Source organism: Drosophila yakuba, chromosome X, assembly GCF_016746365.2.
Source record: "Drosophila yakuba strain Tai18E2 chromosome X, Prin_Dyak_Tai18E2_2.1, whole genome shotgun sequence".
Lineage (NCBI taxonomy): Eukaryota > Metazoa > Arthropoda > Insecta > Diptera > Drosophilidae > Drosophila > Drosophila yakuba.
This window is the reverse complement of record NC_052526.2, coordinates 3,580,452-3,596,581: the sequence shown is the minus strand read 5'-3', so window position 1 is coordinate 3,596,581 and position 16,130 is coordinate 3,580,452. Positions and strand designations below refer to the sequence as shown.

Sequence of the window (16,130 nt, the reverse complement as noted above, 5' to 3'; positions counted from 1 at the left end):
AAAATCTAGATTGTTTTTGGTTTCATTTCGGTTTTATGTGTTTCCTTTTCTTCTTCTGTTTTTTAGTTATTCTCTGTTATTATCATGAATTTGAATATATGTGTTTGTTTGTTCCTTATTTAAATTTTCTTGGAGTAGTTTTTTTTTAAATGGCTTTGCTTCGGCTACTTCGATTTTTTTTAGTTAAACTAAATTCATTAAAATTTCCACTATTAATTAAAGAAAACGGAAAACAGGGAAACTAACATCTTTTTGAAATGTGATTTATGTTATGTTTTCGTATAATGTATCTTCCCTTAATATGTTGAGCAAATTGCGCCAATTTGTAAATTTGAATTTCCATTTCTTTGCTTACCACACAACTTTCTCACTTTACATTTATATGCGCAGATAAATATTTATACAAATAGATGTATATTTTATATCTGATATGAACCACCCCGTCTGGGAATAAAAGAGTAATAAATAAATAAATGAAAACACAAATTGTACTCTGACAAAATATATATTTTCTTTTTGTTTGTGTTAAATTAAGAAATAAAGATCCATTAAATGTGTACTAAATAAATGAGAAATTAAAATGGTTAATTAAATTATGCACTAAGATTAAATCATTTAAACATACTTGTTGATACTCCTTTCCTTTCTTTTTTTTTTTTGCATTTCAATTGCATTTTTTATACACAAGAACTAAGAGTAATAAAAAAATATAGATATCTTGAAATACATACAACTCGCGTTTACTACCAAACGCGCCACCAATGCGCCGACTTAAAGCCCATGAACCAACTATTTGTTTGAATGGTTCTTTTCAAACCTATAATTAATTCCTTTCAAGTACTTCGAATTGTACAAAATTGGCCAGGGAATTTATGTCAGGGCATCAAAGAACAGAACATAATTGAACATAATGATGAACGGACTTTAAACACACTTTCGCTCTTGAAATCTCTTCTCCGTTCGTTTACACATATTGATTTAGTAATTCCTAATGATCTTTATGCATAATATATATATCTATATATATATGTATACATACATATATATATATATATATATTCTGTTATGTTCTTTTTTATTGTGGTTTCGCTTACATCGAGTCTAACACTAAAAACATACACATTTCGTTTAATTTGCGCTTGCACTTCATCGTCGTTATGTAAACGTTAAGTTTGGTTTCCCATATGTGTTAAAAATGCTTCTAAAAATTGTTTACCATATTTTGTTAATTCTGTTTTATTGTACACGCTACACACATAATTTCTGATTTATACTTTTATTTTTGCTTTTAGTTTGCATTTTCAAAAATTTGTTTTTTCACTTCACATTCATTTAGCTTAGCTTTCTAGTTTTTTTTTTTAGTTTTTCATATTTTTACGCTGTTTTTTTTTTTTTGGGTGGTGGGGTAGGGAAAGGGGAGGGGGGCGGTTTACATAATACTGAAAATACGACTAGACATTCATAGTGTATAAATACGATTTGTTTAATTTACTTTACCGTTTCTGTTTATAGATAATTTATTTAAATATATTTATTTACCTTTATTTATATATAATATATATACTTTCGTGGGCTTTATGTTGTTGTTCAGATTGAAATTGTTCGGTTTTCCCTCAATATTTCTCGAAAATGCTTTAAAAAGTCGGGTTTCCTTCTACTCCTTAGATCCTTTAACAAATTCGTAACTTAAAAACTTGGCTTTTCTGCATATATATATTGTGCATAACAAATTGATTTCCCTTTAAAAATAATCATAATCTTGCTTAGTTACGATTTTTTTTATATAATTTTAATTTGTTTCCGTTTTTCTTCTGGTGTTAATATGATTATGTGTTATTTATTTTTTTGTTTGTTGCTTACAAGAATTTAGATTTTGCAAAGTTGCACACAAGGGAGACACATAGAAATTAGTTGTTGATTTTCTCTTCTCAATTATTTGATTTTTAGGTACTTTTATGTTAAAAATTGTAAAACGACAACTAAACCACATTTAAATTGTGTGAATGTGTTCTTAATTGGACTTTTCTTGGCTTCACAATTATACATCCATTTTCCATCCTAATTTACGGTGTTTTTGTGTGTGTACACTATAAAGTTTACAATATTATTATTTTAAAGATTTTTTATTGCAGAAAATTTGGCGCCCAAGCCTTTGACTGACCTGGTTTACACTTAAAAAAATATTTCACTTTGCTTTCTATCTTTCGCTTCACCCGTTTCCTCTTCGATCTTATTTAAAGTTACGTTTTTTTGTTCTTTTTCTATTTTTTTTAATATAATACAAAAAATTTGTTTGTTGTTGTGTGCGCAGTCGTTGAGATTAAATTTTTAAAAATTTAGTTGGTTGTTGTTGTTGTGGTGCAAAGTTGTTGGGTTTTTGTTAATCATCGTTTTTTTTATCTATTTGTTGTTTGGTATATAAAATAGTATATTTTGGAGTTTGGTTTTCAATATTACAATACTTATTTTTTCCTCTCTGCAAATGTACAAAAATTCGCATCTATTCTTGATTTTTTCGGTGTAACTGAAAATAACTTTTTTAATTGATTGCTCTCAGTGTATGGAAAAGGGGGCGTGAGAAAAGGCGTGTGGGGCAGTGAACGATGAGTTTTCCGAGAGGCTTTCCGCGAGGATTTCCCACCTGTTTGTCTCGTTTTTATTGCTTCCCAAAATTCGGGGCTTTCCCGAATACAGTGTGGAGAAGGGGAAGGGGAGGGTAGGTAGGCATATCGAACTCAAATATTGGTGATCGATTTATTCAACTGGAAATCTTCACACCGTTCAAATCGAGATATCAACTTCATTTAATTGCTTGCTAAGATTCAGTGTTTCCGCGAAAAGCGCGTGGAAATGGGGCGGACCAATGGTATCATCAACTGGTTATCGAATTCATCGACTGTTTATCGATTTCTTCGACTGGTTATCGATTCACTAAACTGGAAATTTGTACATCGTTCAAATCGAACTTCTAACTCGTGCGGAAGACAAATCCGTAATTAACTTCATATTTTTTTTTTTGGAAAACAAAAACATTTTTCTTTGCGCGTTTTAACCTTTGAGCTTTACCACGTGCCTATGTGTGAGTGTTTGTGTTATTTTTTTATGATTAACGGCTCTTGTTATATAATTATTATATTTTTAGTAACAAACAAAATTGGCAAGCAACAACAATTATTATTATTAAGCACAAAAAAGCAAAAGAAAACGTTCTCAATAAACGAAAAATCGATTAATTATGCTTTTTCTTCCATGCTATACACAGAAAAAAAAACAAGTGTACTTTTTCAGCTACGTTTTACAATTGTTGGCTAACTTGTTTGTTATACATTTATAATTTATTTAATTTATATAGATTTTATTCAATATGTTGTTAACATTAAATGCTTTGATAGAAGTTTTTGTTATGTGGATTCTTTTTCTCCTCCTTTATTGTATCCGATTCCCCATCCAGATATATATCTATCTCTATATATATATATATATTTGTTGGCTATATATATATAATTGTTTTAGATCATTTTTAATTTTCGAAAAAAAAACGAAAAGAATACACAAACAATTGTTGATGTAAATGCAAATTAAAAGTTTTCAAGTGTTAATGCTAAAAATCAAATAATTGTACAGCGGCTATATATATATATATACTCGTATATATTATATATTCGTATGCTTATGCAGTTTCGTATGTTAGGGTAAAGCTAAAGCTAAAGCATGCTCTTTCAGCTTAGAGACTACACAGAAATTAGGCTTACACGTAGCTACAGACTACCTATAGTATATAGTAATGCAAATCATAATCAAGTATCGTGTGGGTGTTCAATGTATTCGGTATTCATGTGTTTATCTTGTTTACTTAGCAACTAATTAAGGAAACCACAAGGGGTTCGAGCGAAGGTGAGAAAGAGGTCAAAGTTCAGTGATGGGGGGGAGATTGCACATTAGAACTGTTAAAAAAAATATATATATATACCTTAACACTTTACAAACTAATTATGCAAATAATATATACGGATTCTCGAATTAAATGGAACAAATACTGCGGTTTAGGTAATTGAAAACAAAGTGTTAATCAAAAATAAAAAAGCGATAAGCAAAATTAAAGCGGTTTTTCACTTAATTTAATCTTTTTTGATTTGATTAGGTTGTTTTTGGAGCCAATACTGTAGGATCCTCGAGTGACAGAGAGATATGGTTCATACATATACCTTTCCGCAAGAAAGCAGCACATTGATTGCCTAGTCCATTAAATTATAATACAATTTCTCAAGTTATCTTTGCCATTACACAGGAACTGAATTTTCTTTCGCTTTGAATGCAAAAACTAAAGCCGAGAGATCAAATGCAAAACTATACAACTAAAATTAGGGTTCGCAATAGGAAATACAATGTGCTGGGCCATACGGAAAGTTAAAAACAGAGATTAGAGTACACAATAAGGATAAATGATATGTAAAATTTAAAACTTATAATAAACAATTCGTGTTTCACATCAAGTTACAAGTTCATTTGAGATTTTCTTCATTTTTACACTAAAAGTGGGGCGAAAATTGTACACACTTCTTATAAACAGATCAGAGTGAGACGGGGAGTGTGACAGAGAGGACACGAGAGCAACAGAGACAGAGACACACAGAGTGAGAGAGCAAGAAGACAAGATAAACAACTACAACAAACGGAAACGGAGAAAAATTACACACTGGGAGAAAAGGTTTGAACGGAAGCAAGTTAAAAACAAACATTAAATTTTACACATTGATTTAGACTTAAGATCACGTTATAAGATCATCACGAGCGCAACAGAGATAGCAAATTGTCTATATGGTGGACATATAGGATAAGTATGTGTTCAATATATATTAGCAATATATATGTATAAATAGAAGGGTGGCTCGACATGTTTGCGTTGCAAAAAAGTAAAATAGAGCAATTTGGAAGTCTTCTATGGATAATTCTAAATAATTTGGCTTTGGAAACTTTAGTTACAATATTGATTTTAGGCCTTAACCTTACATTTTTTATCTTAATCAAAAAAAAAAAACCGCAAATTTTTTTCTTTCCTTTGGGAAGATCCAAAATGTCAGCTTAGAACTATAATTTGGGTATTTCAAAAAAATACACATTGTTTTCTTTTGAATAATACCAGATATTTTAAAACCAGCTGATAAATCACTCAAAATAAATTTTCCTAAAAATCGATGTTTTTAAAGCCCGTTACAAAAGCCTATTACACAATTAACTTTTTCTTTTCCGCCCAATAAGTTGATATTTTCCTGATTCCTTTGCCTATAAAAGACATGTCCCTGTGGCTATTGCATGAATAAAACCTATGATTCCGATTCGAGCAGCACTAAAACGTAATTAGCTCTAAAGTTTGAACAGCGAAATTAGTTAGAATTGTTCATAAATTGGTTTTTGCACCCTACGCAATTCGATTCACCCTCTTTGATGTGTTTTGTGGTGTGTGTGAATTTGGGTATATCGGGGGGACATATGTTATATATATATATATATACGTGGTACAGCTATGAATCTGGGTAAACCGATTCCTCAGCTCCACATGGCTGCATCGTGGACGCGTCGCAGGACATTGCGTTGCTGATCCTGTTCCTGTTCCAGTTCCTCCTGCACATTTCGCTCTTCCTCCTGCTGCTGCTGGTGATGCTCAACCTCCGCCTCCTCTTCCTTCTCGTGCTCCTCCACATCAAACACCGGATTCACCTGATGACGCGGATGCCTCCTCCGTTTCCAATACGAATGACGATGATGATCCACCACAACGGCAGTGGCTGCCTGCACTCAATTGTAAATGAAATTGGCCGCATCGCACAGGGCATCGCTGTCGTCATCAAACTTGCCGTTCATGGCATAGGAACTAGCGCCCGTGCCGTATACCCATTCCTTCTTGATGAAGTCCCCATCGGTGGTCGACGACGACGTTGTGTTGTGCAGTCCACCCAGCGAACTATGATCCAGCCGAAAGTCATCGTCATCATCCGGATACAGCTGCACCGGTATGCTATCCGGTATGGAATGCGGTTCAAACAAATTACCATACGGCGGCAGCGAATGATTCAGATCAACATGATGATCAACCAGATCACTATCAAAATTGGAGATACGGAATTTCGAGCTTGGCGGTGATTGTGGGGAATGCAGGGCAGCCGAATCCTCAAACATCACCTCCTCTTTGATGAACATATCGTTGGAGTTGTCACCAGAGCCCGAAGAATACAGATTCGGTTCCACTTTTATAATGGCTGCTGTGGCCAGGGACGGTGACGATTTCTCATCGTCATCATCGTCATCGAAATGATGATTGTGATGGTTGTGATGATGACTGTGATGATGGTGATGCTGTTGCGTTTGCTGCGTCTGCTGCTGCGGCTGATCTTCGTCTTCATCTTCATCGTCATCCATATCCGCCAGATGACGGCGTCGGTGGTGATTTCGGTGGTTGTTGCGCTGCGTTGCCCGCTGCTGTTGTTGGGCTGGTTGCTGCTGCTGGTGATTCCTTGTGCTACGTATGATAGTGGAGCCTCCGAGTGCAGCCGCCGCCGAGGAAGCTATCGATAGTGGCACACCAGTGGCCTTGGAAACCAGCACCGTGGATGAGGAGCAAGAGGTCGAGGATGATGACGGCGATTGAGCTGGCGAAATAACTGCAGGGTAGAAAGGTTTTGTTTTTTTTTTAAAAAAACGAACTTTTTCAAGACGCCTGACCAAAGATCAAACCCATTGAAGTAACTCACCACCTGTTTGCTGCACCACACTGGTCAGCGCGGAGCCTACGCTGCCATTGCTGCTACCAGTTGAATGATGTATGATTGGCGTCTTTCGTATCAACTGCGAGCCATTGCTGAGATTGCCGCCGGAGTTGCTGGTGGCAATGTTGGTACTACTGTTGCTGCTGCTATTGGAGGAGGGGGTGTTGCCGGTGCCGTTGCTGGTGCCTGCACCGCTCTGGATGACCTGTGCATGCAGCACGGGCGTTGGATCGGAGGTATGTTGCTGCTGCTGGTGCTGCTGGGATCCCTGCTGCATGTAGTTCTTAATGACGATCGTTCTTGTTGGTGCCGAAACGAGATATTGCTGCTGCGAGTGCTGTTGCTGCTGCTGATGCACATGCTGCTGGTGCGACGACACTTGGTGCTGCGAGGCTGGCGAGGATGAGGTGGAGGAGTGCTGGTTCAGGTGTAGCGAGGCATTCGAGGACTCCGATGAGTCCTCGCCGGTGGTCAAGCGATTGGTGGTTGCGTTCACAATATGCGAGGAGGAATTCATACCGCCGCCGCTGCCATCCTCCTCGTCCCCGCTCAGTCCCGACTGATCGTCTAGTTCCATTTGATGGTGTTGCGACTGCTGCAACTGCTGGTTACTACTGGTGCCTGGCCTCTCCATCTCGTGCGGCGGCTCCAGCTTGACAATTGTAGTCGTTGTGGCTGCCGCCGCAACCGCTGCCGATACGCCGTTGCTGCTGGAATTGCTGCTGCTGGAATTGCTGCTGTTGCTCGAATTGCTGCTATTGCTGGCCTTCGAGGAGGCTGCTCCGGCAGCTGTGGCGGCCGCAACCGCGCCAGGTTGATCCCGCAGATGGACCTGCATGTGCGTCTGCAGCGAGGACTGTGTGTGCAGCTTCTTCTTGCAGATCTTGCACTCGAAGGGGAAGTCACCCGTGTGCGTTCTGGCGTGAATCTTCAGGTTGTAGCGCTGTCCGAAACCCTTGCCGCATACGTCGCATTTGTGCAGCTTAACACCCGAATGCAGCTTGGAATGGCCGCGCAGCGATGCCAGGGCACTGAACACCTTGCCGCAGATCTCGCAAGTGAGGTTCACATTCTCGTTGTGGATCTTCTTGTGCACCTTGAAGTACTCGAAGCTCATAAACTCCTTGTGGCACACCTCGCACTTGTATTTGTGCCGCTCCGACTGCTGGCCCGTATGCACACGCATATGCTTGATGAAGTTCGGCCGGAAGCGAACGACTCGACCGCATATCTGGCACTCGTACGGCTTGCAGCGCAGGCAGTGCTTCTCGTAGTTCTTCAGGGACTTCAACACCATGTTGCAGATGGCGCACTTCATGTTATTTGCGTGGCCACTGCGATGGATGTCGAAGAGCTCCTTGGAATCGAACTTCTCCACACACTCGACGCACTGGTAACTGGTGGTCACAGTCGCTGCCGGCGGGTTATTGTTGCTGTTGGTGGAGCTTGTGTTGCTGTTGTTGGTGGAGGAAGAGCTGGATGCTGAATGTTTCACTGGATGGGTTTGCTGCTGCTGTTGCTGTTGCTGCTGCCTCTGGTGTTCTTGTTGCGCCTGCTGCTGCCGTTGCTGTTCTTGCTGTTGCTGCCTTTGTTGCTGGGCCTGCTGCTCCTGCTGCTGCCTTTGCTGCTCCAAGGCCAAGGCCAATTGCTGTTCAGCCGCTGCCGCTGCCGGCGTTTGTTGCTGTTGTGTTTGCAATATCAGCTGAGTGGCCGGCAACGCCTGTTGCACCACATTCAGCACCGTCATGGGACTCCGGCTAATCACGGCGGCCGCCGGCATTCTTACATAGGTTGTGCCGGCTGTTAACCCGCCCACAGCGTTGCTTATGTAGACAGGTCGTCGTTGCAGCTGCACTAGAGCCGCCTCGGTCACGGGCACCGACAATCGGTGGGTGGTAGTGCTCACGATACTCCCGGCGGGCAGTTGTACCAATTGCTGGGATCCTCCGGTTGTTGCAGATCCACCAGAAGCACTACTCGTCGCTGCAGTGGCTGTTTGCGTGGCCGCACTAATTTGGTACTCCAGCTGGCCGTGCTGCAATTCCTCGTCATCGTCCTCATCCTCTTCCTCCTCCTCGTCGGGCACTTCCTCATCCTCTTCCAGCTCCAGCTTAACTTGCGTGGACAAATGCGCGGTAGTTTCGGGCTCCTCATCGGCCTCGGCTGCCTGAGCCTCCTCTTCGATATCCTGCAGATTCTCATCGTTCAGCTCGGGATCTTCCTCCTCCTCGTCCTCCTCCTTGATATCGCTGGCGGCCAAAACGGACGAGTTGCCCGTGGCCTGGATTATAATGCGGCGTCCGTTTAACAAATGATGTTGCTGCTGTTGCTGTATGAGCAACTGTTGCTGGCTGTCCAAGTGATTGCTGTTGTTGCTATTGCTACTGCTGCTGCTGATGCTGCTGCTGCTGAAGGAAGCGCTGCTGTTGTTGGTTGATGTGGCTGCTGTTGCTGCCGTTGTTGCTACTGCTACGGCTGCTGCTGCTGCTGCTGTCGGTGGGTGGTTGTTGCTGCTGTTGTCCAGCTTCAGATGATGATGCGGATGGTGGTGCTGCTGCTGCTGTTGCTGCTGAAGATGCTGCTGCTGCTGATGCGAATGCGAGTGAGGATGATGCTGCGAGTGATGGTGGTGATGCACATGCGAATGCTGGTGAGGATCATCGTCCTGCTCCATGGGAGCATCCTGCAGTATAAATTCGATCTGTTGCGATAGGGCGCTATCATTAATGGCCATTAGTCCGTCCATATCCTTTACACCGGCAGCGGCACCGACGGCGGGAAAGAGCGATGGCAGCGCCGTCGACGTCCCGCTTCCGCCGTCGACGTTCGTCGCGCTGCTGGCCATGGCAGCGATATACTATATTCTGTATATTTTCCTTTACTCTTATCTGCAAATAAAACAAACATATGGTTTATACCAATTTATTTTGACCATGGCTATTAGTAAACTTACTTTCTTTTTCGAGCTGTTCAGGATGCGACGCCTGCTTTGGCGTGAACCTTCAGCTATCTTTTATATGTATATTGTTAGCCTGAAGGAGAATAATAGTATGAACTCTGTGTCACAAAATGTATCAATCTAGAGCTTCCTTTATTCAAGTTTCTGATCACTAAATTTGTAGTTATTAAATGTAGCTCCATGCTAACGAAAGCCTTTCAATGATGCCATGCAAAACTTTGGTAATTTAGTGAAACATAAACGAGTTTTTGTTGCGAAAGGAGCAATTGTTTTTACTTACAATATATTTGTGGTTTTGGCTTCCAAAGTTTGCGTTTCTGTTATTTCTTCTATTTAAAAATCGTGCTTTGGGCGTCTTTTGTTTCGTTTACTACAGAATTTTGTTTGTTGAAGCTGCCATAATTATTATTTGTTGTATATTTTTCAAGTTGTTGCCCTCTTCGCCTTCTTCTTCTTCTCATAGATCTGCTGATGTGCTTCTTCTTTAGTTATTACATCTGCTTCTTCTTTCGCTTATTTTGTTCTCTTTCGAATGCCGCTTCTTCCTTGACTCTTATTATTATTACTATTATTCTTCGATTATTCGAATGAAAAACACACACGCACACACACACACACACGTTTTTGTATTTTTGTTGTATTTTGTTTTTCGTTTGCTCAACGCCTCGCTGTCGGCCTTTCCTTTATGTTCACATTTGGTTTTTTGGGCTGCACAAAAATTTTCCATTTCCTTGTCATGCGGTTTTTTGTGCTTTCCATGCGGCGACGTCGCTGCTGGCTGCGCTGCTCCAAGCTGTCGTTGTTGTTGTTATTGTAGCTTTTGTTGTTTCCTTGCTTGGTTTCCACATTTTAGTTAAAAATGTTTCTTTGCTGTTTTTTGTTGTTTGCCTCACGCACACACACTCACCGTTACATTTGCTCCTTTCCTTTTTGTTATTATTATTATTGATCTGCTCGTTTCTCTGCCATTTTGTGCAATTTGATTACTAACTGTAAGTGATGTAGAAAAATCAAGTAAATTATACGCGCTTAGTTTTGCTGTTAACAATTAAATGCGTTTTACGAAATCCGATTTTCCACCCACACTCACACACACACACAAGCGCGCCTTGGAAATAAAAACAAAAAATTAATTTTAGCTTTTCCCCCTCTTTCTCTCTTGCTCTCTGACACACACACTCACAGGTTTTTCACTTTTGCTCCATTTTTCTTTTGTTTTTTTTTTTTTTTTTGGGGAAGTCTCTCCTCTCCCTTGCTCACATTTTTTGACCTTTTCGGTTGTTCTTCTTTTTGCCTTTTCCTTTGCCACTGCCGTTCGTTCCTTTGGTTTTATGTTGCGTTTATTAACTTGCTAATCGTTCAAATCGTTTTATTGAATTTGTTTGCTTTATTTTTCTGCAATTTCTTTTTCGGTTTCTTTTTTTTGCAAACAGCAACAACAACGAACGACGAGACAATTAGCGGCTGCGCTGCTTCTTCTTCAGCTTGCTCTCCTATTCTGATTCCTATTCTTCCTCTTCTTGTCCGTGTTTCCCTGCCGATTTTCGCTCCCCCGCGATTAGTTTTCCTTTGGCTTTCCCCCGTTCGCCTTTTGTTGTTGCCGTTTTCCACACACCCGCTTTGCTTTTCACATCCGCAAGCTCGTTTTCCTTTCGCGTTGTTCTTCTTTACTGTTCAATAATAACAAAAAAATATTTGCTTGTGTGTGAAATTTTGCCTCCCTGGGTCTTACATCTCTTGTGTGTGTGTGAGTGTTGCGCAGGGTTGCATCCGGCGGTCAGTGTTGGTAAACGAACGAAAGATGGCGCGCAATTTCGCCCAATATTTAAAGTAAATCGGTTTTCAGTTGGGTCGCACACAAAACAACGTTACTTTTATTTAGATTTCTTTTCAATTCTTGTCCTTCTCTTTTCTGTCTTTTCTTTGCCTTTCTTACCCTTACTCACACCCACACAAACAACTTCGTTCTCGCTTCCAGTGCAAAACCAAACATACATCAATGGCCAGCAGAATAGCATAATCAAATCTAAAACACTAATGTTGTACAAATTACTCGACATCTATTGATTTTTAGTTTAAAGGATTATTTTCGAATAAAAGATGCAAAACAACATTTAGTTGTTAATTTTAATTTATTAAAAGCTTATTTAAAACAAGAATATGTTTCCCAATAAAGGCCGTTTTAACAAATTTCCTACTTTCTTGGCTATAACTGTTTCCAAAGGACTGCCAGAACTTGGAGCCCAAAAAAGGAGCACAAAAAGAGGACGTTGTCGGTGGGGGGAATGGGGGGGAGCTGACCTAACAAGCGGAAATACATAGGCACAAAAGAAACACGCCAAAAGGCAGGCGGCGTGAGCGAGAAGGATGGAAAATGGTCGAATGACGAGAGAGCGAAAGAGGGGACGCTACCGCGTCGTACGTTGCACAGTGGGACAAATGGGTGAAAATATAAACACTACTCCCTAAATATATTGAACTTAAATTCGGTGGCTATGCAATTAAAAAACAGGTTAAGGCGGCTATAAGCAATTAATGAAACTAAATTCGACATCTATTTAGTTGGAACATCTAGACCGTTAACCCCACTGTGCGATGGGGCTCGCGGCGGGGGGCGAGGAAAGGCGTGAGGGAGGGTGAGAAGTGGAGAAGCCGTTTTATTTCGACAGTTTTTGAATTGCGCTCTCTCTCTCTCTCTCACTCTCCTTCTACATCTTGCTTCTCCCTTTTTTCGAACGCTGCTCCTGGAAAGAAGAGGAGCAAGATGGGGAGGAAGAAAACATCATCACCTTAGAAGAGTATTTTCAGTGGGAAATAATTCGCTTGGTTTTTTTTTTCTTTTTTTTTTGGGGGGTAGTGGGTGGTTTTATTGCTCAGTGATTTTTCGCCGGGCGGCGACGGGTGGCGAAGTTGTTGGGGGTTGAAAACACACACACTTTCACGCATACATTAGCAAAATAAAGGGCTAACAAGGGTTAAAAAATATCCGCACAACAAAATAATATAAGATAAAAAAAATAAATGAAATTCACACACAAAGGCAGCTGGAATCCTCTCCCCCACACAAACATACACGCACACACGAAGATATGGGAACTAGTTCTTTTGTTTTTCCTTTCCCCTTTTTCAACTACTGGAATTGTACACCCATGCATAGGTTTCATATATATATATACATATTTACATATATATATATATACAGTCATCCTAATTGTTTATATTTTTTAGCTGGCGCCGCTCTTTTGACCTCTCTACTTCACACTTTATTCGCACTTCACGCGCACGCACACACACACAGATGCTGAACACGCACACTCCTTTCGCTTTTCCATCGGTTTTTACTCACACTTAACATCACATTTTCGTTTGTTTGCGGGGTGTGTGCAATGCAGTTGGTTTAGTCTATCACTAGTTCTATATTGTTAAGTTTTTTTACAGTTGCTTTAATTGCGTTTTATCGTCTTTTTGTTTTGTTTTTTTTTATGAAAGGCTGGTAATGTGACCAAAGCCAGATGCTTAGAGATGGAATACCAACAACGATAGAGTGCATGGCGAATCGTTTTTGCGGCCACTACCGATAGTTTGTTCGTATATCGATATATCAAAAAGTTTTTACAATTACCGAATAAAAATACCAAAACAAATACTTACTTTAGTACTTTTGGGCACACTGGAACTGGGTTATTTAATAACTAACCGGCTTTTTATACACAGTCACACAAAATGCACTTTTAAAACAAACAGAATCAGTCTATTTAATTAATTTAAACGACCTTAAGTTTGCAAAAGAGTATGAATAAACCGCGTAGTAACTTATTTCATATGAATGTTATAATGATTAGCACAAGCTCGTTTCTGGCAAACGATGATATATTATCAATTAATATTCATCTAGAAACTACAGAAGCCCATTGAAAACCGAATTTTCTTCTCCAATTGTAATTATTTTTATATTAACATTACATTTCGAACAGTTTTGAAAATTTGAAAAACTGTACTACACGCGCCCAGCGATTATAACTCAAAATTTCCCTTCTATCAGCTGTTCTTCACTGAGAGAGTAAACTTATCGCCACGACATCGAAATCGTTATCGGTTTTGATATTTTTGTATTTGGAAAACATTCAAGTTTCTCCAGAAACTTTCACATTTCAGATGTTGCAAGACACACAATTTAGTACAAATTTTTGTAATAACCTAGAAATCATAGGTATATTCCTTACATGCGAAATATATTTCAACCGTTTCCGACCGATTGGCATTCATATTTATCGTATTTGGGGCCGATTCCCAATTAGGATTAACTCTCTACTGCAGGAATTACCCACCAAAAATACTATTCTAGCAAATAAATAAATGCAATGTTTTTATTTGCACGTGAAAACTTTGCAAAAGCAGCAAAGATTTTTGTAAATGGCGGTTAATCGATTTATCCATATCCATGTTATCGCTATCGGACCACGTTCGCTCCCACGCTCATTCTCTCCTCGTGAAACCAAAACCAAATCCAAAATTCACTCTGTTTTTCGCAGCGCGCGCGGAAAGAACAGCGAAGGAGAAAAGGCGGATAAAGGCGAGAAACCGAAAAACAGAGGACTGAAGCGAGAAAACAGAATCAAAAGGCACAAAACGCTGATCAGAATCGTGAAGTATACAAAAATAAGAATCCATATAATGCGGAGGTGAAATACGTGAAATAATTCAATTAAATCATTTTGCGGACAACACGGCTTCAAAAATTGAATTAAATTAAATTCGAAAATAATGAAATGGTTGTATTTTGTTGTTACGTGAACGTTGCGCTTTTGAATTTATGAATCAATTTTTTATTGCCTCCAGCCGCGTCTTATTTTACTCATTTGTTTTTTTGCCACTTTTTTTTACTGTGTATGTGCGAAGACAACAACAATAATGGTAACAGAAGCAACAGCAACAACGGTCAAACATAAACAACAACAGTAAACACTCGAAGAAATCAACGTAAATATTAAGTTTAACGCTCTCCTAAATACGTTACGTTAAGCTCATATTTTTGTTGTTGTGTGTTTTTTGTAATTTTTTTTGAATATGTCTTTATTTTTGGTTTCCCAAAGTTCTCAGCATTTTACGCCTTCTGGGTTTCGCGTTGAATTTCGCTCGGTTCCACTGTGTATTTAGTTGGTCCAATTAGCATTTCGGTGTCGCTGTTTGCTTATTGGAATATGACAAAATCCAACAAAGCGGTGCAAAATAATAAGATAAAAAAAATACGCAGCAGTGGCAAGAAGCAGAAAAAGCCGCAACGTAGCGAGAGAGAATTTCCTTTGCGTTTCATTGATTTTTCCCACTGAAGAGGTGAGAAAAGCGTTGCGTTGAGAGAGAGAGGGAGAGGAAGAGAGAGAGAGAGAGTGGAAAGCCAGGAAAACAAAGGAAAAGGAAAAACTTGTCTCGGCGTGACTGCAATTCATAATTAGATGGCCGCCTGCTGCAGTTGCAATAAAAACAAAGGCAAATACAAATACAAACGCCAAATCCAAAACGGGTTACCCCGCCACTCCCCCCCCATTCCATAACCAACGAAAAAAGCCACCACCAAAACCAAATTTTATCTCTCTCTTTCGGCCACCAACAAAAAGTTGGGTAAAAAACAACGATAATACAGCAGCAGCAACAACAAAAAGAGAACGTGGGCAAATCGACGGAAATTTAGTTGTAGTTTAGGCCGACATTTAAAGACCCTACGTTGCGAAGGGTTTTAAGAATGTTTTTAAGAAATTTCGAGTATTCTTAAAACAGTTTATTCAAATACTAAAATTTAAAGTTTTGTAAGCTGTTTGGTATAAAATTACGTCAGATTTATGCAATAAATCGATTTAAGATGGTCTAAAACACATTCAGATTAAAACTTAAGATTGCTGAGAAATCAAATATCACAGTTCTAGTACCGTTTTGATAGTTATACACTTGAAACAATTCTAGCCCCGTTGTTTTTAGAGAAAAAGAGAGGAAATTCACTTGGCGGTTCCATGGATCTTTTTGATCGATTAAACGCGTGGCTTTCATTTCCAACTGCCATTGCATCTTTATTTCGTAACGAAATTACCAACTTTTGTTTTCTCTCTCTCTCTCTCTCTCTCTCGCTCGCTCTCTTACCGGTTCTGCCCCTCTCTGTTGGCCATAAAAAAAGCAACTACAAAAAGTGGTAGCAGCTCAAAGCGAAAAGGCAAAGGCAAATAAAACGCATGAAGACTCGCTCTCGCTATTGGAATTTTTTTTATTTTTATTTTTTGTTGACGTGCAATTAGCATTTAAAAATCCACAGACAGAACTCAATATTCAATGCAAAATAAGATCACCAACCTGCTCTATCTAAACAGCAAAAAAATAAAAATAAGTATGTAAATAAATGTACTGCCAACGAGCAGCAG

At 39.5% G+C, this 16,130-nt stretch overlaps 2 protein-coding genes across 10 annotated transcripts in view; one reads left to right on the top strand and one right to left on the bottom strand.

Moving 5' to 3' along the window:
- Nucleotides 1-4,096: 4,096 nt before the first annotated feature.
- LOC6524178 lies at nt 4,097-13,255 on the bottom strand. Of its 4 annotated transcripts, none has more exons than XM_039370337.1 (5): nt 13,070-13,255; nt 10,004-10,713; nt 9,718-9,796; nt 6,750-9,652; nt 4,097-6,659 (listed from the first exon to the last, which is right to left on the bottom strand). In XM_039370337.1, exons 4-5 carry the CDS (start codon nt 9,607-9,609, stop codon nt 5,797-5,799), a joined length of 3,723 nt encoding a protein of 1,240 aa, XP_039226271.1. In that variant the 5' UTR covers nt 9,610-9,652; nt 9,718-9,796; nt 10,004-10,713; nt 13,070-13,255; the 3' UTR covers nt 4,097-5,796. The 4 variants fall into 4 exon arrangements, with proteins under 4 accessions (XP_039226271.1, XP_015045548.1, XP_002100041.2 ...); XM_015190062.2 differs by lacking the exon at nt 13,070-13,255 and adding an exon at nt 10,984-11,439; XM_002100005.3 differs by lacking the exon at nt 13,070-13,255 and adding an exon at nt 11,339-11,429.
- Nucleotides 13,256-14,234: 979 nt separating this feature from the next.
- LOC6524172 (neurobeachin) overlaps nt 14,235-16,130 on the top strand; it is a 164,476-nt gene continuing 162,580 nt past the window's right edge. For 4 of the 6 annotated variants that reach the window (XM_039370308.2, XM_015190058.2, XM_039370300.1 and 1 more), the window contains exon 1: nt 14,235-14,703. The gene's annotated coding sequence lies outside the window, so the exon portion shown is untranslated. The remainder of the gene's footprint in view (nt 14,704-16,130) is intronic. The other 2 variants (XM_039370270.1, XM_039370312.1) reach the window with 2 other exon arrangements.

What these genes read in the sequence shown, in the direction of transcription:
- LOC6524178 (XM_039370337.1), bottom strand. Translation starts at nt 9,609, where the DNA reads ATGGCCAGCAGCGCGACGAACGTCGACGGCGGAAGCGGGACGTCGACG. An exon ending in TGTGGTGCAGCAAACAGGTG is followed by an intron (nt 6,660 to 6,749) that starts GTGAGTTACTTC and finishes TCTACCCTGCAG; the next exon opens with TTATTTCGCCAGCTCAATCG.